Source organism: Mus pahari, chromosome 5, assembly GCF_900095145.1.
Source record: "Mus pahari chromosome 5, PAHARI_EIJ_v1.1, whole genome shotgun sequence".
Taxonomy (NCBI): Eukaryota; Metazoa; Chordata; class Mammalia; order Rodentia; family Muridae; genus Mus; species Mus pahari.
The window spans coordinates 130,321,311-130,339,710 of NC_034594.1; the positions used below are offsets into that span (position 1 = coordinate 130,321,311).

Below are 18,400 nucleotides of genomic sequence, written 5' to 3' on the forward strand. Positions count from 1 at the left end.
AAACAAAAAATACTGCTAAATTCTAAAACTGTTTAGGAAAACAAGAAGATGAACCTTTAAAATACCAAGTGATATAACAAACATAACCACAAACTAGATAGTAGAAATGATATCATTCGTTCTTTGCCAAAAGAAAAAACTACATCAGAGCTCAGTTACTGACCACCTCACTTTACCAAATATCTTTAGGACTCACTTTTGCATAATTAATTACTTCTCCAGCCACGAGAAGAAATGGCTTATCATGTTCCCTAAACCTCTTGACTATGACTCACCTATGCATTATACACTATTAAAAAAAAACAAGGACTCAGCCAGGCATGGTGGCGCACACCTTTAGTCCCAGCACTCGGGAGGCAGAAGCAGGCGGATTTCAGAGTTCGAGGCCTGCCTGGTCTACAGAGTGAGTTCCAGGACAGCCAGGGCTATACAGAGAAACCCTGTCTCTCAAAAAAAAAAAAAAAAAAAAAAAAACGAGGACTCAGCCAGGCGGTAGTGACACAGGCCTTTAATCCCAGCACTCAAGAGGCAGAGACAGAGCACTCAGATCTCTGAGTTTGAGGTCAGCCTGGTTTAGAATGAGTTCTAGGACAACCAGGGCTACACAGAGAAAAAAGAGCAATCTCTTTACAAAGCAATAGAAAATATATGGCCAAACATATTAGTAACTAAGGAGAGAAGAATAAGTTAAATTATAGATCAAATCAATGCTTGTAATGAATTGTCACTTACTGAATATAAACAGTAAAAATCTATGGTACTATCAGTCCAAATATAAAGCAATTAGAAACTCCCTCCAGACCCCTGAACTCCTAGCAAACTGGCTCATCATCTCATTACTATCATGAAATAAAAATCATGTTTTGTTTTGTTTTCTTAAGATGTCTCTTCTTGTAACCTACGCTGGCCTGGAACTCACTATGTAGACTATTTTGGCTTTAAACCAGCAATTCCCCTGCATCAGTCTCTTGAGTACAGAAATTACAGATACAGAACTATCATTCCAGTCCTGGCTTTTCTTTTGTTGTTATTGTTGTTTTAACTAAATTTCTTAGTTCCTATTTAATGCAGAATTTTTAAGTTTTCCCTCTGTACACTTAACTAGAAGAAGGAAGATAAATTAAATTGTCAATGATTTATTGATTAGAGAAAGCAAGTAGAGGGGCAAATCAGGAGGGGTGAGTAACAACTCAAGAAATATTTACTTGTACTTGTTAAATTTTGAAACAAAAAGTATTGCCTATTTTCTAAAAAATTTCAACTAAAAGTATATTTGAAAAATGTTAATATTTTCAATAACCTGAAAATTATACTGTAAAGAGAAAAAAGCAGAGTACTAAACACATATAGTATAACACCAAATATATATACGGGGGGGAAAAAAGGAGCAAAGGATAGAATAGTTACCTCTGAGAAGCAGATTTACAAATAACTTAAATTTTCTTTGGATTTTCCAAATTTCAAAATTTTCACATTAACCAATTTACAATTAACAATTACAAAATATTAAATGCAATGACTATGTGTCCAGGAGCTTAGAAATTAAAGGATAAGGTAAAAAGTTAACAAGGTATATCTAGGTTTCACATTACATATTTAACATTTGTACTTCCTTAAAGTATCAGTTCAGATTACAGTTTAAAGACTTTATGCCTAAAGAACTAAGATAAAGGAGACGAAAAACATGGAATCTGTCTTCTGGCCTACCTCTAAAGGATTACTGTAACAATCATCATCCTCCTACTTTGTGGATGTTTGGTTCATTTTTGTTTTCTGTTACCTAGGTAATGGTACTTCCAGCATTTCCCTTAAAGACTGTGAAACTCACAATCTGGTATTTCTCACTGTAGAGTTTTCCTAACCTTCGGCTTTGAAAGGTCATCTCCCCAAGGGAAGCAGTAAGATCTAGAAGCTAAATCAGGAGGCTAAGGAATCCAAGGTTAAGAGTTCCAATCCTGACAGATTGTGGAATTTGTCTCCAATTTTGGAAATAAGCTGAACTTCCTGAGCCAGTTTCTCTCTGGCAAGGACATCTTTTAAAACTGTGTTGACAGACTCGGGACTATTGACTTTAAAGTTTCTTTTAACTTTCACACTACTCTGAATTCTGTTTTTGTTTTTTTGTTTTGTTTTGTTTTGTTTTTTGTTAGATATTTCTTCTCTAAATTGTCCACAATCCTACTCTATATACATTAGTATTATCAAACCCTTAGTCTCAGAAATTCATACATGAGACTAGAACAATATTAAAGATAATTATTAATGTATAGAAGTCCAATAGAACCTTAGAAGCAAATGAAAAATTAGAGTAATCTGATAAGAAAAAGTAGAAAACTTAAAATGTCTGATTGTACAGCAGAAATAAGAAAGCTAATAATCTAGCAAACAGGGACTGCAGAGATGGCTCAGCAGTAAAAAGCATTTGTTACTCTTGTAGAGAATCAACGTGGGTTTGATTCCCAGCATCCACATATGAATCACAACCATCCCTAACTCCAGTTTCAGGGGATCTGAAGCCCTTTCCTGACTTCCACAGTACGGGGCACACATGTGGAGCACACACATACATGCAGGCAAACATCTGTACAAATAAAATACACCAATTTAACAAATGAGGTTTGAGTATTGTTCTCTTATTCTATACTCACTGACATTTGCTATTTTCTTTCTACTTTCCTTCATGTATTTCTTCAAGATTGCCTCACTAGAAGACAAACCACATTATCTATGTAGAGTTCTCTACCACTGCTCTTCAGCAGTACTTGGTAGCCTTTGGGAAGAAAGGTGGGGTTTTTTGATTTTTGTCTTTTGTTTTTTTTACAAACATCAGAGAGCAATTTTCCCTCTGCCAAAACCAGTGAGGCAATTTCAGTAGTGCCTTCAGCACATTTCAAACTCCTCTTCTAGCTAACAAGACCAAACATCTCTGGTTACCTGAAAGTGTTTTCAATAAAGTAGAATAAGAGAGCAAATAGCTAATTTTTTTCTGGATTAACTCAAGACATTAGTTGATGTTTTTTTGTGGTTAACCTACTTAAAGATGATCAAATCACTTTGCTACTGAGGAGAGCAACTGTAAAGAACAATTACATAAAACCCTCTGTTCCAACTTACCTCATCCTTCTTCCTAATGAAAATAAAGAATCAGAAACCACTGCCTTGCACTTCAGTAATCTCAGAAAGCCTACTTCTTAGTCATGTGAGTTCCTTTTCTTCTCCTCAATAATGATAGCAATTTCTTTACCTAACATTATAGGACATTACTGTACATTTGTTTTAACATTGTGATACTCAAAAGCTGGGTATGGTAGCTTTTGTGTATAATACCACCACTCAGAAGTCCATGACAGGAGGATGATCACAGATTTTAAGCCACCCTGGACTATATAGTGAGTTTCAGTTCAGCTTGAAATACAGTGTAAGACTCTGTCTCAACAACAAATATGACCACTTAGTTTTACAATCTGAAAAAGATCAAGGCAATTCTTGTATAGTTCATATTGCTCATGCTGGAAAGTTATATAAATCCCTATTTTCAAATCTGTGATGTAAGTCCACAAAACTCTGTACACCTAAGTTTTGTTGATATCTTCTCTCACATTAGTCTCTGACCTACACTAATGCAGTTATTTATAGTCTTTAGAGCACTTGGGTTGATTGCAGAAATATTAACATGACTGATTTCTCTTAATGTCAGTAGGAATTTCATACCACTGTATACACGCTGTATAATCAGTTTTCCAAATTCACTTTTTAATTCTAAATTACTCTAGCCCAATGACTGTAGAAGAGATTATAGATATACAATTTAAGTCAGTGAAAAATACTATAATTCTCTGAAAATAAATAAACCAATGAAAGAAATTAGAACTGTACTAAAATAACATAAATAAATTGTTCACCACTATCTATGAACTGAACATTAATAGAACATGTAATATGAGAATTTTTCTCTCAAGAAAATGGGGCTATTTGAATTCAAAATTACATAAAGTTTTCTTGGAAAGTCCCTATGTTCTGAAAGAACTCATTTATTTATTTGTTTCTTACTATGTACACCAGACAAGCCTTGAATTTAAGATCTCACTCCCTCACTCTTCCCAATGCTGGGATTACAGATATGTAAGACCATACAGAGTCGTTAAAGAACTTAATACCCATAAATTAATACATGAATTTGGAGGGACTAGAACAATGGCTCGGGGGTTAGAACGCTTTCTCTGCAAGGATGAGGAACTGATTTCAAATCCCCAGCACTCATGTACACCCTGGCTGAGACTTCAGCACTGTAGACAGAGACAGGCAGATCTCAGAGAGGTCACTGGCCATCTGACCAGCCAGCCTAGCAAACCTAGTGATATGCTCAGTGACAGGCAATGTCTCAAGGTAATAAAGAGCCCACATCTAGTTCTGGCCCCCATAAATGCACACATATACACACAAATGAATTTGGACAACATTCAGAACTTATGCCAGATTATAAGTACTAAACTCAAGCCTTTGACTCAAAGAATTTCTAAAATATTAGTACTTGTTTGTGATAGCTTAACTAATAATTGTGAGAAAATTAAAACGCTTAATGTGAACATGTTTTGGGATGTATATGATACATATTCACTGATCTTTCTTCTACCAGTCAATTATATAGAGCATGAAAACATTCTGACTTGATTGAACAACTTCATTCAGGTATACATTATTACAAAACAGGAGACGTATTAAAGCATGTAAGAATGAGAGACTGAGGGCAGGGGAAGGGGAAAAAACAATTTACTCATAATGTCTAAAGTTAAATAAAAACATCCTACAAAAAGCCAGTGAGTGAACCACATTTAACTCATACTGGGCCAAAATGAAGCCATTCTTCAAAAGCCTTTAATCCCAGCACTCACAAAGCAGTGGCAGGTGGATTTTAGGTCCAGGCCAAACTGGTCTACAGGGCAAGTTCTAGGACATCCAAAACTACAAAAAGAAACCCTGTCTCAGGGGAGAAAAAAATTGTAGTGGGCCAAAATGAAACAACTTCCTGGACTGGCTGCTAGTTATAGTATTTTAAATAAACACAAAAACATAGCCTCTAGAAGTACAAGAAGCAGACTTCATCTTTGTCTTATCTCCTGAAATGTTAAATATTATATACAACTACATAAGCCTTCCACTCCATCAGCTCACATGAGAAATGCTTACCAGCTCCCACTGTCACATTTCTAGAAGTCTTAGTACTTGGTGAGTACAATTCACTTCCTATATCTTGTGTTTGCTGAAATACGAAATAGCACCTACCAACTTTTAGAAACTTTCCAGAAGGATCCTTTTGCAATCAATAAAAACAGAGATCTACACTAACTTAATGTTAATGCTGTTCCTCATTTTAATAACTGAGTATTTTAGATAAATCCTAATGGAAGTTTTAAAACTGTAAAGTACAATAAGACATCTGCTGACTCTTTAATATACTTGATCTCTGATTCTCTAAGAGTGATCAGTGCACATACGCCCTTGCAAACCTGTTACACAGAGGAGTGCAGGGCACTACTACACAAGTTCTAGAGGAGCTGAAATCCCTTTCGGGGTATCGTACTCTTGCCATCCGCTCGCTCATGGTGAAGTAGTTCACTTTAACATTCTCATTGTTTACCAGGAGGCACAGACACTAAGGCTAGCTTTGCACTCCTGTTTCCTTTGCTAGCTTGCTGAGCTTTTGCAGGCAATTGACTCTGCTTTGACGCTATAAATATCTGGGAAATGTTCTGCATTTGATGCTCTTGGATTCTGCATCCATATTTAGCTGTTTGTGGCATGTCTTTGTTTAAGCCATTCTACCACCCATAAAATCAATCAGGTTGAACTCTAAATGGTCAAACGGAAGATGAATTAACATTTAATACCTATTTACTATGAGGCACAGGAACAATCTGCTAGACCTGAGGACAATAAAGGAGGTGGTAAGGGAAGCATATAAACAAGACAGACAGACTAATGTCAAAACTTTATACTCTTGACAGGACGTAGACACAATTTATTTGTTAATACTGGAATGAAATATTTTATTCAAACAAAGGACAGTATAAACATTTTCTCTTAGCTGTGTCTCAAAGACTTGCATTTGTTTGTGCTCTAAATATAGACCCACCTACTACAAAGCTCTGAACATATTCCAAAGCAAATCATGGTAATACACAAAGCTCTGGATGCATTATCAACCAAAGAGCCAAACTTGTTAACCAGAGTAAAAACAGTGCCAGTCTTCAAATCTATGAAATAAACGATGGAAATACTGTGCCTCAAAGTTTCTATGCAATATGCTTAAGAAAGGAGAAATATTTTTGTTAGTTTTTTTGTATAATTTCTATGAAAATTCTCGCGGAGGATGAGAGCTAGCAAGCATCCAGCATCACTCAATACCATTCCTCAGTATAATTAGCCTTTGAAACCACGTCCATCTCCACCTGCATAAGCCAGACCTGAGCAGCAACCTGCCTCCACCTTCCTACCTTGTGAAAACAGAGTCCTCCTAATGGTAAGTTAAAAAGCGCTGAACTGAGAACTTGTTCAACAGCTGGCTTCAAAAGTCAGGACAGAATCTGCAGGCCAAGTTGTAGTTAAATAATGGGACCAATTAGACCCCAGTCCATATTTAATCCACAAACTTAGAGGAAAGGAGTTAAAAACTTCTCTGAAACAGGTGGACCATACTTTAAAAAAAAAAAAGTCTCTATAAATTATGTAGAGGATCAAAGATAACCCAAGAATACACAAATCGGACAAGAAACAAGAAAAACAAATTTATATCCCGTAAATGTTTACTTTCCTGCTGGGCATGGTTGCCCATGCCTTTAATCCAGGCACTTCTGGAGATAGAGGCAAGTAGTTCTCAATGAGTTTGAGACCAGCCTGGAGTATATGGCAAATTTCAGGCCAGCCAGGGCTACACTGAGACCCTGCCTAAATAATTTTTAAAAATTGAGTTTCCACATTATTCTGACCTCAAAGAATCATACAATAAACAATTTTAAAACTATCTAAAACAAGCAAGACCCACTTAGTTTTGGTTTGTATCAAACTATGGACAACAAAGCAGTCTCCAGGAAGAAATCCTTAAAAGAAAAACAGCAGCATTAAACTACAAGTAAAATTGAGTTTTAATTAACTGACAAATCAAACATTAAAAAAAAAAAGATGATGCAGTGGAAATTCTACCACTAAACATAGAAATACTCCCTCTGAATAACTTCTTGTGCATGAATTTATGTGCATGTAAGCCAACTGCTGCAGATTCCACATTGTATGCAGAAACCTGGAACCAGGGAGATAAAAATGACTCATACAAAATTAAATGACAATGAAGCTGTGGCAAAACCAAAAAGAAAACTATCTGGTTCTTGGCCCTAGGTGTATGCTACTAATTTTTAGGTTTCTTCAAACATATTTAGATGTATGTGCAAAAATGTGCATATGACAAATCCAGTTCCAGAACAGACTACCAAAACATTAGTAAAACTTTACATGGGTTACATGTGAAGGATATGTACAATAAGGTATAGAACATCCAGCTCTGAACACTCATCAGCCAATTATCATATATACTAACATGGTCCTCTCTCTAACACTATAAAAACAGTGAAAGTGTACACAGAAGATAAAATGTAACCACAATGTATTCCAATTTATAGTCATTTTTAGATTCTCATCAACTTTTGTTATAAGTGATCCGCTAAACTGAATGAGCAGACAGGTGGACTACCAGGCAGCAAAGCTTTTAATCCAACCTGCTGAGAATGAATTGAGTAACTCTGCATCAGTTCCCACCTCTTTGCTTTAATCCTCCCCCACACACACACACACATTTAGCAAAAAAGAGAGGAAAAAAAAACCTTAGAAACACCAGCAAAATACTAAGTAGAACATACATAAATTTCTAAAAACTAGCCATAAGAAAAGTTGCTTTTTTATAACTAAAAAGACCCTACAAGATTATTTAATCTGCTCAGTTTATAGATAAGGAATCTGAGGCAAAAAGGTGGCCTTATCTGCCCTAATTAGTTTAATAATTTTTAGTGACAGAACTGAGGCGAGAACTCAAATGTCTGGGATCTTCCCTGAAGTCAACTGAACTGTCCAAAAGACAACTTATAAACCATGAAAAGATGGTCTTGACTTATAAAGCACAGAACCTATTTGGAAGAATGAAAGCAAAACCATAAATGCAATATGCTGATCACTAACAGGGTTAGACGAACATGACTGCAGGGCAGCATCTCAACACTGTGTGATCCCAGATCCTTCAAATTGGTCATCTTATATTCAGCCACATTACTTATGTCTTTTATGGTCATGTGGGCTAAGTGAGAAACAGCCTGCTAGTTCGATATTTTGGAAAGCCACAGCTAAACCATGAATCCAGCATGTTTAACGTTGCCACAGCCTTTCCTTAATAGAAAATCATCATTCAGGTTTAATTTAAAAGATGGTTACTCGGAATGCGGAAAGGGAAAGGTGTTTTTTTGTTTGTTTGGTTGGTTGGTTTTTTTTTAGTGTGTTCATCACTTTAAACCTGGTAGCTTCACAATTAAAACCAGAAACAACAGTGCAATCTGAAACAATCTACACAGGACAAGTAGAGAGTAAGGTTCAAGGAAAAGCTGTAACTAAATCTACTGCTACCAAACACTTGAATTGGGGCTGGTGCGGGAGCTAAGGCTAGGGCTAGGGCTAGAGCTAGGGCTGGGTGTCTCTCCCATCTCTTCACCCCCCCCAACCCCTCGATTTTGTTTTGTTTTGTTTTCCATTCATAAACTCATCTTCTACTAAGCTTTTTCATATCTTCCTCTCAACACTCGCTTCACACAACAGGAAGGAAATGAAATCCCATTCACTTGGTTTTGTGCCTCGTTCCATCCTACCTTCCTGAAGACTCAGCAGCAAGTGCCTTTAATTAATCACCCAAGAATTACGTCCGGATAGCTCAACTCTATAAACTTACTGTGGCTATCTAAAGAGGTCCAAAGAGCCTACTGTGTCACATAACCAGGCACTATACTGGATAAACTTGTCAAAAAGCATTTCCTGCAACAAAAAAAGGGATGTGGGCAGCTGACCTAGGATAGATGGAGACTAAGAATGCATCGGAGCCCAAGGAAAGATAAGAAACGCCAGCCTCTGAGGCAGACGACTTGTGATCCTTACCGAACACCCGGACCCAGCTCTGCTGCTGGCACACTGACTCCAGGAGGATCCGATCCAGCATGCCACCGGCCACTGCTCCGCTGACTGGGACGACCGCGTCCAGATCCTCCGGGGGCAGCGGCGAGTCGGACTCCAGACCCGAGAACATCTCCGGCCACGACAGCGCCTCCGCGGCTCCTCCGGACGACGGAGACAGCTCCATGGTGTCCCAGAGGGAGCAGGCGGCGGCGGCGGCAGCGGGGCGGGCTTCCCGGCTGCGGGAAAGGGACGACGGCGCGGCCACCAGCACCCGAATGGCTGCGGGCGCGGACACCGCTCACCTCCTTCCCCGCCGCCCACCGCCCGAGGGCCGGGCGCCGCAGCCCACCTGCAAGCGGAGGGTGGGACCCGGGCCGGGAGGCGGGTCCAGCGTGGTCCGGAGCGGAGGCGGGTCCCGGCTCAGGTGCGGGTCCGGAGCGGAGCACCGGGGAGCGCGGGCTCGGCTCCCGCCCCCACGCAGCCCTGCTCAGCCCCCGCGGGCGCGTTCGCGGGCCGCCCGGGCTCGGGCTGAGGATGGAGCGCGGCCAGGCAGGGCTGGGCTCGGGGGCGTCGCCGCCAGGGGCCGCCCCCTCTGACCGGCTCCCGCCGCCGTCGCCTCGGGGGCTCAAAGCGCCGGCTCCCTCAGCCTGAGGGGCGCGCCCCGGCCCGGCTTCTGTCCGCCTGGCGTCGGCTTGCTCCCGCGGAACGCGCAGGCCGGCCCGCTAACTCTCAGGCCGCCGCTCCGGCCGCTGCTCGGGCTCCTCCGGCTCGTGCTCCTCTGAGAAACCCACAAGCCCGGCAGCCGCGGCGCTGGCGGCGGCGGCGGCAGGCGGCATCCCAGGGTGATAGGCCGAAGCAATCGAGCGCCGAGCGCACGGCCGCGTGTGCAATCCAGTAACCGAGCGGAGGAGGAACTGCCGCCGAAGACAGCAAAAATCGGGCACCGAAATACTCAGCGGGCCAGGCCCGCCTACTTTCCAAAGACTATCCCCGCTCGGACCGCCTCTCGGTGAGGGGATCCTCGAGCTGCTGGTGGAAGCCGAGACTGTATGGGGAGGCGGAGAGAAAAGGGGGTGCGGGAAATTTAAAAAGATGGGAAAGGCGCTTCCCTTTTATCTTAGCCCCTTTCCTGTTGATTTCTGGACCAATGCTTCTTTCTCGGACGAAGAGCATGAAGGCGATGCCTTATCTAACAGTCACCTTGGAGAAAACGCCATGGTTCTTCCACAAGGGAGATCTGGCCCCGCGTCTTGGATCCTGAGATCAGTGCGAGATCCCGGCTTTGCGCCCTGTCCGCCCTGGAGCTGTATTTATCATCAGTTTAGAATAGCATGGCTACGATGTGTGGTGTGGATGGATGGACGAGCCCCGCAAGTACATGAAATGCCCCAAAGCCCCAGCATTAACCAAACAAGCTTCTCTTTTTTGCCTTTGATCCTTGCAATCTGTTGGCTTCTCCTTTCTTCTAACAGTGTCACTTGTGTTTTATTTTTGGTCTATGTGTAAACAAACTGTCTTCCTCCTTAACATTGGCTTCACTTTGTGCCCACCCGAAGCGGGATTCACCAATCCAGATTTCAGAGATTGCAGGCAAAAATAATAATAGTAATTTCGGATAGAAATTTGCCAATTTAAATTGTATTAACAAATCAAAATTTTCAACAATTTATGAACATGGCTACTTCAAATCAATTGGGAGTTTTTTCATAATTAGATGATGCTAAAAAATATTTTTGTTGTGTCCCAACTCACCCCAGCCCTCATTTCTCTCTACTTTGAACTTCTATAAGAGGTCCGTCTAATTTTCTAGGTTTTGGGGATTCTCATGTGTTTTTGTGTCTTGTGGGAGTTATAGCATGCATTTTATAATTTTCTCCCAAATTTTACATAGAGTAATAGCATTTTTAAACAAGAAGTGACTTTAAAGATCCTCTCACCCTTCCTCTTGTTTAACAGGTGCAGACAGGACAGTCCACGTCACCTGCCACAGCAGCCACCAATGCAACAGGTACATCTGACAAACTCTCAATGATACTGATTTCTTCAACTTTGATCCTTCGAGATCAAAGATTGTTAATCTGTTGCTTGGCAATGCAGTAGAGTAATCCTTCCTTCCCAGTATGTAGAAGCCCACTTGCTTGCTATCTGACTACAGTCAGCTGTCCAGTTTTAGTAAATGAGAGGTAATGAAGCTAGAAGTTACAGGACCCAGCCCTAAGCAAATCTCGCGTTTTCTTTCTTCCTTCCTTCCTTCCTTCCTTCCTTCCTTCCTTTGGTTTAGTTTCAAGACAGGGTTCCTCTGGGTACCAGCCCTGGCTGCCCTGGAACATGCTATGTAGACCAGGCTGGCTCCAAACTCAAAGAAATAGGCCTGCCTCTGCCTACCTAGTGCTGGGATTAAAGGTGTTGGCCACCATACCCAACTCAACTCCAATCTGTAAAGATCTCTGAAGGGACACTGGTCTTTTGCAGTAGAGGGGGGGAAGGAAAGAAAGAAAACCCTTGGCATAGTATTTCCATTTGTATTGAATTATTGTTGATGTCTCAAAGAGTAAATGAATATGGACACCAGACATACAAACCCAAGTATCTACTCATATGTATGGAAGTATTTACCCAAGCTATTATCCCCAGAGCAGCTTTAGGAGTGGTATATAAAATGAAGGGAAAAAAGGTTTTCCAAAAATTGATGTCAGTGTCATCATGTATCTTAAGGGAAAGGTTCTGTCAGACTCCCTCTAATCCTGCTTCTTCAGTCACCTCCTCCCTTTCCATCCAGATCACTAAAACTCTTGTCACTGCTTTACTTTGGCATCCTGAGCTCACACTAGTTGCGCATCCTCATCCAGTTACCTAAGTAATATATATCTGGAATGCATCCAATGTCTCTAGGTCTAAGGAAAATACTTTCACGACATGGAGAGTAACTAATCCTGTAATAGAAACAGAATTTTAAAAATAGTCTTTTAGCCAATGGAAAAATAATGAAGCACAGAGTACTATTAAATAGACTTTCTGAAGACAACTGAATTAAAACTCTAGCCTTCTGCAGGAAAGGATGGCACTGCCTATAATCCCTACTGGGAGGCAGAAGGTGGAATATCAGGAGTCCAGGTCCCCCTTGGGTACACGGAGATTTGGAGACCAGCCTGGCTGCTTGAGTCTCTGAATAAAAACAAACAAGAGACCATTAGTAGCCTACTTTGAGGGGAGGGGGAAGACAGGGTTTCTCTGTATAGCTTTGGCTCACTCTGTGGACCATTCTGGCTTTTGACTCACAAAGATCCACCTGTCTCTACCTCCAGAGTGCTGGGATTGATGGCATGTGCCACTACTGCCCTCCTTAATTTATTAATAAATCTGCATTCTTTTTTTTTCTTTAATGTCTCTTTTTTTTTAATTAATTTATTTATTATTATTTTCTTTATTTACATTTCAAATGCTATCCCGAAAGTTCCCTATACCCCCCCCCCCCGCCCCTGCTCCCCTACCCACCCACTCCCACTACTTGGCCCTGGCCTTCCCCTGTGCTGGGTCATATAAAGTTTACAAGACCAAGGGGCCTCTCTTCCCAATGATGGCTGATTAGGCCATCTTCTGCTACATATGCAGCTAGAGACACAAAGCTGCATTCTTAAGGATTTTTGGTTTTTCAGCAGGTAAAGTTGTTCTGATATTTGTGAGAAAAGGGTGATTTTTTCCCCCTGAAAGTGATTATCACTAAGAAAAAAATAATATAGAAAAACCAAAAGTTATAAACCAATTTGTATTGCTGAAGGTAGTTAATGCCACCTGCATTTGTACCTGTGGTATCTCTGCAGTATAATCCCAGATCTTAAGGTGAAAACAGACTTTTGTATGATGCAAATCATAGTTCATAGTTCGCAGACAGACCTTGATGTGTGGGCTATGAAAGAGCCGAAGCTTCATTTCTGTACGCTTTTCCCCTCTGCTTTGGAGCTTTAAGATGCTCAGCACATCTGTAAAGTGCATAATCACTGATGCTCCTGGCCCCCAAAATCAAACCCAGCAACTAGGACAAGTGGGAACTGAGATTAGGAACCTGTGGAAAGATGTGAGGAGTTTCCCAGATGATGGTCTAAAAGGCAAAATCCAGGAACACTCTGAGCTTTCTAAAAGATAAAAGAGGTCACTGCTTGTGAGCGTGTATCACTAATCTTAAATGGAGATGAGGGTTTCAATCTTGGCTGTTACAACCAAAAGGCTGTGTGTGTGTGTGTGTGTGTGTGTGTGTGTGTGTGTGTGTGTGTTTGTCTTCCCTCTTTTGTCAGAAACTGCACATACCCCAGGAGGTCCCACCCTTGGAAGTGCCCTCCCCCCCTTCTCTCAGCAGATAATCCCATAAACAGGAAGTCAGGAGGTCGGCTTGTTGGCTGTGCACGTCAGCACTTCTTTTCTGCACTCCCTTTCTTCTTGAGCATAGGGCCCTAGCACTTTCCCTGATTGTGTTGTGCAATGTTGGTGATACAAGAGAAGCATTCAGCCTTCCCCTTGATCTCCAATCCCCCTAGGTAATCCAAGCACTCCTGTGACTATAGTGTCAGCTGGATAATGTTGAGTTTAGGATACCTTATCACCAGCCCATCTGCAGTGCTGAGGTCCAATCAGGCGTTCATAAACGTTGAATACATCCACCAAGATGGCATTTCCCAGATTTCAGACTCAAGGCTTCACAAATCTCTTTGTGTTCCCTGTTTCCCTCACCCAGACAGCCTCCCCGTCTCTAATTTATTGTAAAGGAGCTAGTAGATCCTACTTCAGACTTAGAGAAATCCAGTCATTTATACCCTCCCGAGGCAGACCTGGTTAGCTACACTCTTCCCCCTGAGGGCTTTCTGCTTCCAATTGTATCTTACCTTCCTTATAGGTGATCTGTCATAAAGCGTAGTTAGGACCAGATCACATCGCCTACAAAAGAAAAGAAAAATGCAGAATCATCCCACGTCTAAAAGGACCACTCAAATGTGATCCCCACCCCCACCCCCACCCCCTAGCCAGTATGCAAAGCTCTCTCCCAAAAATACCTAGCTCTTTGTTTACTCCTAACTGCAGGGAAGCAACCCCATCAAATGCCAAAGGCCTTAATCAAGTCCTTCCTTATTCTCCAAGCTGACAGTGACCCCCAGCTTCCTCCATTTGTTCCTGTTTCACTTCTGGGATCAACACAATAAATACTGTGGTACAGTCCTTAATGCCCACAATTAGGTTATAAACGTCATGAAGGCAAAGACTGTTATATATTTTTATTCCCCCACAATACCTTTCTCATAACATCCTTCCAATATCAGAAACCAGGAAGCAAGGAAGTAGATCTATGGGAAAATGAAAACCTTGTTTTGTTCTTAGATGTGTGGGACTGAAAAAGACATTTAAGACGAATTTAATCACTCCAGTCATTCAATTCATTTTCTGCCCTGCCCCCTCCTCAGTTGAAATTAGGCATACCTTGCTAAGTATAGTCCCAGCTACTGAGGAGTCTGAGACTGGAGGATCACCTAAGTTGGAGACTAGCCTGAGCAATAGTGAGATCCCATCTCGAAAATGAATTGGAATGAACACATCTAGACCCTGAAGAATGGCTTGGCTTGCCCAAGGTCATATGACTAGAAACATAGGAGGAAGTCAAATTGGAGTCATCTGCATCTCAAACTCACCAGGCAAAGGCTTGCTTCCCACCTTTTCCTTATTTATAAAGTTTCCTCGGTAAAACAATTTTACTCTTTTGCATATTATTTAAGCTTAAAGCATTTGTGCCACATTCCTGGCCCCACATATAATTTTAGCAAAATTATACTTTTTTTTTTTCAACCAAAGGACCAAACAGAGACATCAGAGAAACATCTGGTCTGATTCATCAGGGCAACAGCAACATTTCTATTTATACATGAGCACAGCCCTATCTTTGTAGCTCTCAGCTGTTGCTCAGTATGTCCCCTTTTCAACCTTGTCTGCCCCTCATCAAGATAGCATCCTGCATCCCGGCTTGTAAGCAGAACCTAACGTAATAAAAGAAACATGCATCCCTTACTTCCTAAAAGGGTTCTGAACTCTAAAGGAACTATTATTTCTCTACTTTCTCAGTCCCTTTGTTCTGGAGCATGAGACAGCCAGTCTCAAGTGCTTCTGTAGGTAGCTGCCACTTTCTCTTGCATTCTTGGTAGAAGATGCATGAGAACCAAAACTGAACTACAAGTTATGTTTGGAAGCAGATCGAGTTCAGAAAGTAAATGTAAGTAAGGAAGCTGGGGCCTCCCAGAAACATTTGATAATGATTAAAACACAGAGGCTCCGTGATCTTAGGTAGGAATCAGGACAAAAGGGAAGGAAGGAAGGGAGGGGGTGGAGAGGAGGAAGGAAGGAAGACCCGCCAGAGAACCCTTTTGTCCAAGCGCCCTAAGAGAAAGCCACTGTTTGTAGCAGCTGCTGACACTGTTGTTTGGAAAAGCCATGGTACATGCCAGAGACAAACAGCTCTCTCTCTACCAGTGACTTCTTCTTGGCAGAAACGCCTTCAAAATTATGACCTCACCTCAGCATTCAACTTTAGGAATTCAAAAGGAATAAAAACAGAGCGAACCACAATGGCCTCTGACATCAGGGCCTAATTAAAATCTCTTAAGATCTTAAGAACTGGAAATAATAAGGTGCCCAACTCCACCCTGTGTAATTTAAAAATAAATGGCAAAGTATCGGAAAAAAACAAACAAAGTTAGGGTTTCCCCCACCCCTGAGATGACAACTACAGAATTGCTCCAGAGACAGCAAATACAAAACTTAAATTTTGGGAGCTTGTTTTTATTTTGTTTTTAATGCTCCTATACACATCTGTTAAATGATACAACTCTGCTTGGAATACAGAGTGACAACATCGATTAACTTACACAATGTCATGTCATATTTTGCCACTTGGTTTCTATGTTATTCTGGTAACTACAGACACCAAGATACTTGACTCTGACCAAACAAAATGACTACTTTCTTTAGCTTTGTAGTTCTGATGGGTCTTCAGTGGGGGGAAAAAAAACGAAAGAAAAGAAATTTTAAAAGTCAGAGCCCGGGGGCTGGTGAGATGGCTCAGTGGGTAAGAGCACCCGACTGCTCTTCCGAAGGTCCGGAGTTCAAATCCCAGCAACCACATGGTGGCTCACAACCATCCGTAACAAGATCTGATGCCCTCTTCTGAAGAATCTGAAGACAGCTACAGTGTACTTACATATAATAAATAAATAAATCTTTAAAAAAAAAAAAAAAAAGTCAGAGCCCAGTAACACTAAAGGGGAGATTTTTTTTTTTTTTTTTTTGAAAGATGATTCCATTGTCTTTTTGGTACCCTTGGGAACAATATCATAATAACTGGCCAGTATATGTAGTTTATAATGACCTATATTCCCTTTGTCTCTTATGGAAGAGTGTCAGTATACCAGGTATAAGTCTCAAAAAGTTCTTGGTGGTAGTGGTGGTCATTTGGTCTTTTGACCTCAAAAAAAGACATCTTCTAGAAGCAGCGCGAGACAGGAGTTTAGAAGCAAATTGTCAGAAAATGATTTTGGAATTTGACTCTACTGAGATGTTATGGCCAGACACTGAAGTCTAGAAAGCAACAGATAACTGAAGCAGACTGGAGTGAGCCATGGGCATACAGGAGGTACACAGAAAATACAAGCAAATGTATTGATACCAACTCCAAGGATGGTGCTGCTGAAGGTTCAAGCTCAACATCCCACCAGTCCTTTGGCTCTCATTGATATTTACCACCCTGTTTTCCCCAGTGAATATACCTCATATATGCCTCTGTCTTCTAGACCTACTCAACTCCCATCATCAACAAAGGTTTCTACTTCCTTCTTCTAGAATAAAAATTAAGGTCACAAAGCAAGATATCCTTCAGTCTCCCCATACCTGTCCCATCTTTTGCCTCCTTTTTTCCCCCAGAGGCTGGATTCACCTATTTTGGGGGGGTTGGGGGTAAGACAGGGTTTCTCTGTGTAGCCCTGGCTGTCCTGGAACTCACGCTGTAGACCAGGCTGGCCTCGAACTCCCAAGTGCTGGGATTAGAGGTGTGCGCCACCACTGCCCAGCTGGATCCACCTACTTCTCTCAAGTTTTAAACAAGTATTGTCTCTTCCCTGTGCTTTCAGTAATGGTTCCTTCTTTGAATCTGTGTGTCTATATCTTGCATCTTACCAAAAAGCTTTGTATCAATCCAATCCACAGATGCTCAAAACTGTACTTGAAATGCACCCAAAACACAAGCTGGATGGATGGATGGATATGTAACCAAGTAAAGCCAAATGCTATTTGGGGAATGTAGGTGGTAGGTACATGGGTATCCACAATATAATTCTTTTAACTTTCCTTTCTGTTTAAATTGTCATTATAGCTCGCCAAGAACAGGCCTAGGTCAATCACTGACATGGCTAAAAGCACCAAGAAGGTCTGGATCATTGTGGTGCCTCTCTCCAGAAAATGGTGACAAAAATTGAAATCAGCCAGCACACCAGGATCCTCTGTGGCAAGACCAAGATAATAATGGGGGCCACTGTCATCTGGCACTGTGGTTCCTTCATGGCAACAGTGTCTGGTGGGTCCTGGATTTACAACACCACTTCCTCTGTCACAGTCAAAGGGCCATCAGAAAACTGAAAGAAATGAAAGACCAGTAGAAGTGCTACCATTTGAGCAGCCCTGGCCTGCAATAAATGAGTTCATTCCTATGACAAAATTATAATAAAATGTTGGTTGAGTAACTCTACTGGCCCAGTATCTTCCTAAAGCTACCATCAATCCCTTGTTTTTCTTTTTTCCTCTCTGAACTTTTGAAAGACCAGACCATATTCATTGGCTCCACTACCTCCTTCCCTTCTGGTATTTCTCTTTCTACAAATATCTAAAGAAGAAATAAGGTGTTAGAGTTGAAATCCCCTTAACACTCCAGCCAACCCCTTTCTCTTCTAGTGACTAAGATATCATTGCTCTTCTAATGTTGCATGCATTTCTTCCACACATGTATAAAACATCCTTTTGTGTGTAGTATATTCTCAAGGGTTATCAATGTTACTACTTGTGGGGCTAGTCTGATCATTTTTTTTTTAAGATTTATTTATTTATTATATGTAAGTACACTGTAGCTGTCTTCAGACACTCCAGAAGAGGGCATCAGATCTTGTTATGGATG

At 41.2% G+C, this 18,400-nt stretch overlaps 1 protein-coding gene and 1 pseudogene across 4 annotated transcripts in view; one reads left to right on the top strand and one right to left on the bottom strand.

Annotated features, from left to right (window-relative positions):
* Rasal2 (RAS protein activator like 2) overlaps positions 1-10,069 on the bottom strand; it is a 276,958-nt gene extending 266,889 nt beyond the window's left edge. For 3 of the 4 annotated variants that reach the window (XM_029538940.1, XM_021199327.2, XM_029538939.1), the window contains exon 1: positions 9,187-10,069. In XM_029538940.1, coding sequence (XP_029394800.1) covers positions 9,187-9,388 — 202 coding nt within the window. In that variant the 5' untranslated portion in view covers positions 9,389-10,069. The remainder of the gene's footprint in view (positions 1-9,186) is intronic. The other variant, XM_021199328.2, reaches the window with a different exon arrangement.
* A 413-nt stretch (positions 10,070-10,482) lies between these two features.
* LOC110322625 lies at positions 10,483-17,999 on the top strand (annotated as a pseudogene).
* Positions 18,000-18,400: the final 401 nt, after the last annotated feature.